This window comes from Olea europaea, chromosome 7 (assembly GCF_002742605.1).
Source record: "Olea europaea var. sylvestris chromosome 7, O_europaea_v1, whole genome shotgun sequence".
NCBI classification, from domain to species: Eukaryota; Viridiplantae; Streptophyta; class Magnoliopsida; order Lamiales; family Oleaceae; genus Olea; species Olea europaea.
In genome coordinates, this window is record NC_036243.1 from 24,079,637 (window position 1) to 24,084,761 (window position 5,125).

At 36.6% G+C, this 5,125-nt stretch overlaps 1 protein-coding gene across 1 annotated transcript; it reads left to right on the top strand.

The window, feature by feature from the left end:
- Positions 1–1,460: 1,460 nt before the first annotated feature.
- On the top strand, positions 1,461–2,386 carry LOC111398092. The gene is made up of 3 exons (XM_023025046.1): positions 1,461–1,580; positions 1,655–1,799; positions 1,887–2,386. Exons 1-3 carry the CDS (start codon positions 1,461–1,463, stop codon positions 2,384–2,386), a joined length of 765 nt encoding a protein of 254 aa, XP_022880814.1.
- The last annotated feature ends 2,739 nt before the right edge of the window (positions 2,387–5,125 follow it).

Here is a 5,125-nt window from a genome sequence, read left to right on the forward strand (position 1 = left end):
AAATATATGTTTAATAGTCTTACATTTTACAAGGTGCACAAATGAATTTATGCCTTTCACGTAATATTTAATAACTTGCATAATTAACGTATGTATTTAGAGTTAGAATTTTGTATGCAAGTGTGACTTCCCTATCTTCTTTCCATTAGAACCATTAGGTCATATTGAATTTCAAATGACCAATCAGTATTTAAAGCAAAAATATATTAATTTAATATTTTATCTATATAATTGTTTAATTAAATCTCTTGTCATATTGGTACGAGATAATTGCTAATTTACATTTTTAATTATTGAAGATTGTATATTTATGAACTTCCAGTCTATTTGTCTATATATATAGAGATGATAAACACATTGGGCTTTCTTGTTGGATTTAGAGATGTGGATAAATTGTCATTTCTCTTGTGACCAATCGTTAGCTGTACATGCACAATTACATGTCGGCGACCTTAATGAATAAATGGTGTAAATGTGATTGTGACCGTAAAAGAAATATAAATAAATAAATAAAATAAAATTGTAATGTATATATTTAAGTTATTAAAAAGGTAAGAATTTAAGAGATTTTAGCACTCAACAACTGCCAATCGACTACCCTCCGACAACTCTAAAGTATGTAAAGGGGTAAGAAAAACGCATTTATTTAAACTTTTTGTATAACTTAAATATTTTAAATTGCTTACTTTTAAATTTCGAGACATGCCGTTTGTTGACTTGCTAAATTTATAATAGATAGGTATATATGTTAGATTCAGTATTGGTGTGTGACGAATAACTTGAATTTTTAGAAAATGGCCCTACCTACCCATATAAATTTGATGCATGACTTGTTGCAAGCGGTGTAAGAGTTGACCAGATAGAATCAAGTACCTCTACCACAAAATGCGTCGCCATAGCGAGATACACCTCCATTCGTTCCTGGAGCAGTTTCAGTAGTTGAACAGTTTTGTAAATATAAGCCTCATACATTCGACAGAGATTCCGACCCACTGGCCATTGAGGAGTGGATTAGAGGCCTGGAGCACTTTTTTCTACACATTTCTTGTACGGACGCACATAAGGTACTATGCGTAGAATTCATGTTGATTGGAGCGGTCAGTCATTGGTTGGAATCTGTCTCACGTACTAGGACAGAAGAGCAGCAACGTATCCTAACTTGGGAGTAGTTTAAGGATGATGGCAAAATATTTCCCACAGCTTTAAGAGACTTCAAAGAATCAGAGTTTTTACAACTCAGACAGTGAAACATATCACTTACTGATTACGAGAGGTAGTTTGAGCAGCTCTCAAGATATACCCCGTACTTAGTCGATAACGAAGTTAAGAAAATAGGATGTTTGAAAATGGACTGCGCACAGAGATCGGCATGATCATTATGTCCCATCGTTTCACTTCATATCGTGAAATGTTGGATAGAGCTCATGTCATTTCTTATCAGAGGACAACATTTGGACAGTATGCCCAATAGAGCAAGGAGTCGTTTGGAAAAAGAAAGTGGAATGTTCAGAGCAAGGACAGATGTAACTGGCCTAATAAAAGGCCCAGCACCAGAGTTTGTATTAATGGGGCGAGTGGAAGTAATACACCTTGTCCTAAGTGTAATAAACTTCAAAGGGGTGAATACTTATTTCGGAAAAATGTGTGTTTCTAGTGTGGTAAACCTGGACACATAGCTCTTAACTGTACAGAGCCTCCGAAGACCAAAGATGACGACCTAGATAAGAACAAAAAGGGGAAGGTTCGAGTTTTCGCATTGAACCAGCAAGAGGCAAAGCGGGATCCGAATGCGATAGCAGGTATTCAATTATTATTTAAGTACCAGTTCATGTTTTCGATTTTTGCATCATCAGTAGCTAAGTTTAACATGATAATTATGAAAACAGGTACTCTATTATTATTTGATGTACCTGCTTATGTACTTTTTGACTTTGGGGCTATACATTCCTTTATCTCTACATCCTTTATCGTTAAGTCTAATGTTGCATGTGTGAAAATGACTAATGAATTAGAGGCTAGTATCCCTTTAGGAAAAGCTCTTTGCACAAATCAGATGACTAAGTCTACGAAGAAAGAGATTGATGGAAAAATATTGGAGGCAGACTCGTACCTTTTGGAAATGAAAGATTTTGATGTTATTTTTGGCATGGATTGGTTGAGACTTAATCATGCGACCATTCGATGTTACGAGAAGGAGGTGTTATTTCACAGACTAGGAGAAGAAGAATTTTGTTTCTTTGGAGCGAAGTTCAAGTCTCTACCTTGTCTTATATCGGTTATGCAAGCGGAGAAGATGTTGAGAAATGAGTCATGCCAGAGAATCTTGGTTAACATCATCAGTTCTCAACATACAGAAATGACTGTTGATGATATTAACATCGTGTGAGACTATGCACGTGTTCCTAGAAGATTTGCCAGGCATTCTATCAGATAGGCAAGTGAAATTTACAATTGATTTGGTTCCTGAAGCAGCACCAATATCTAAGGCCCCATACTGAATGGCAACAAAAGAACTTCAAGAATTGAAGTTGCAATTAGAGAAGTTGCTGGAGAAATGTTTCGTTCGACCAATTGTATCTCCTTGGGAGCTTCTGTATTTTTTGTCAAGAAGAAGGATGGGAGTATGAGAATGTGCATTGATTACCGGGAATTGAACCATCTGACCATAAAAAATAAGTACCCATTGCCAAAAGTAGAAGATTTGTTTGTCCACTTAAGAGGTGCTACTGTGTTTTCAAAGATTGACTTGAGGTCGGGGTATCACCAACGGAAAATCAGGGCAAGCGATATATCGAAAACTGCATTCAGGTCTCGTTATGGGCATTATGAATTCACTGTCATGCCTTTTGGTTTGATTAATGCCCCAGCTGTATTTATGGATCTCATGAACAGAGTGTTCCATCAGTATTTAGACCAGTTCGTCATAGTATTTATTGACGACATACTTGTATACTCAAAGAATAAGAAGCAGCATGAGGAACAACATCGAATGGTGCTCGAAACTTTAAGGAAGGAGAAATTATATGCCAAATTCAAGAAGTACGAATTTTGGCTTGATCGCTTAAGTTTTCTTGTTCACGTGGTTGCCGTCCAAGGAAGCGAAGTGGACCCCGCTAAAGTGGAAGCAGTAACGAATTGGCCTAAACCGATCAGTGTTGGTGAAGTTCGTAGTTTCTTGAGGTTGGCTGGCTATTATAGGAGATTCATTGAGGGTTCTTCAAAAATAGCGAGGCCAATGACTCAGTTGACTAGAAAAGGGGTGAAATTTCAGTGGATGGAAAAGTGTGAAAAGTGTTTCCAATAACTCAAGCAGAGGTTAGTCTCAACTTCTATATTGACGATACCGGAATGTTCTAATGGGTTTGTAATTTATAGCGACGCCTCCAAGCAGTGTTTAAGCTGTGTTTTGATGCAACGTGGAAAATTTGTTGCTTACGCCTCGAGACAGTTAAAGCAATATGAACAGAACTATTAGACACACGACTTGGAACTTGCGACGATAATTCATGCCTTAAAGATATGATGTCATTATCTCTACGGTGGAAAGTGTAAAATCTATACAGACTACAAGAGTCTCAAATACTTCTTCCCACAGAAGGAACTGAATATGAGGCAGAGGAGATGGTTGGGTTTGGATCATTAATATGGGTTGGCAAATCTTCAAAATCACGCGATTATTTTTTTATTCAACTTTTCCTCTCTTTTCTCTCCTCTTTAAGGGTATGTATGGTTTTTCCTTGTTTTAAACATTTTTTTTACATTGTTTCCCTTTTTTTACACGGTCAAAAGTCATTGTCTAAAGATGACCAAGTCAACTGGCCATCTACCACTATTTTTTAAGGATAACTGATAGTGCCTCGGATAATAATTGATTTTGATGATTTTGGCACCGAATTTGATTTGACATCAAATGTACAGTATTAGCTTGAGAATAATGACATTGTCATTTGGAGAAGAAAAAATCTGTCATGGTTTTACATGATGAATCAAAATTTTCTTCATTTACGTTTGCACTGAATTTGGTGACAACAGATATGATTGACAGGCACATGGGAAAGGTAAATATGGATTATGGTTTAGAGCATATACAATGTGCCGTGGAAATTGGGAATTATAATTATGTATATCATATTGACGAAATGTCTTACATGGGGTTCTTCTAGTTCCAACACTTGATTGATGATCAACTACAAGCTCCGTGAGGTGGCCAATCCATTTCATGGCCTTCAATAACTAGTATTGAGCTATGTCTACATACTTTAGCCCCTGTTTATAGCCATTTAGGTCTTTACATAACATTTTTATTTACAATGACAATGCAAGGATAATTACCAAGATCGACTGGTTTGTGAATGGATTGCATAGTCTGCAAAATTTTCAAACGTAGCTTCCGATCTACCTGTTTGTGGGCGGATAAGCTGTTGGATACTATAGTTACAAGCAGATAGAGCCTCAAAAAGTTACATACCTCCAGCAACAGCCTTCAAGGCGAGCATAGGTGTCTGTTCGTTGTTGTCGAATCATAAACAGCCACTATCTGAAACAAGAGTGTCAAGTTTAACTGTAAAAAATAGCCACAACTGACCTCCAATTCCAGCTATAGAAACATTCTAATTTGGTCTGTTGAGACCCAATCATACCATTGTGGCTTACAAAGAAAAATTCAGCATTTTGGGGTATTGTACATGTTCGACAAAATATCCAATTGAATTTCTAGTCTAATAGCAGCCTGAGCAGCCGTTTCATACTATCTCATCAAAGGTATTATTTATTTGGGTTATGTTGAAACTATCACATTCGTCTAAAAAAATTCTTAAGAGTGAACATTAGTACATTACAAGTACTCAACCAAATGCATAATCTTATTATTGAAGGTGAGCCTCAGCTAGTGACTATCTCTACTACTTAAAGCAACTCTAAAACCTCGCATTATCGGGTATAGTTTATGAGGCATTGCATCTTTGAAGGCAAGCCATAGCACGTCATTTTCACATCTTTGAAGGTAGGCCATAGCTCGTGATTTTCTTATCACTGACGGTAAGCCCCAACTCGTGGATTTTTTATTATCAAAGGCTACACTTTTTGAAGTCCTTATTCCTTGAATAAAGAAGAGATAGTATCTTGG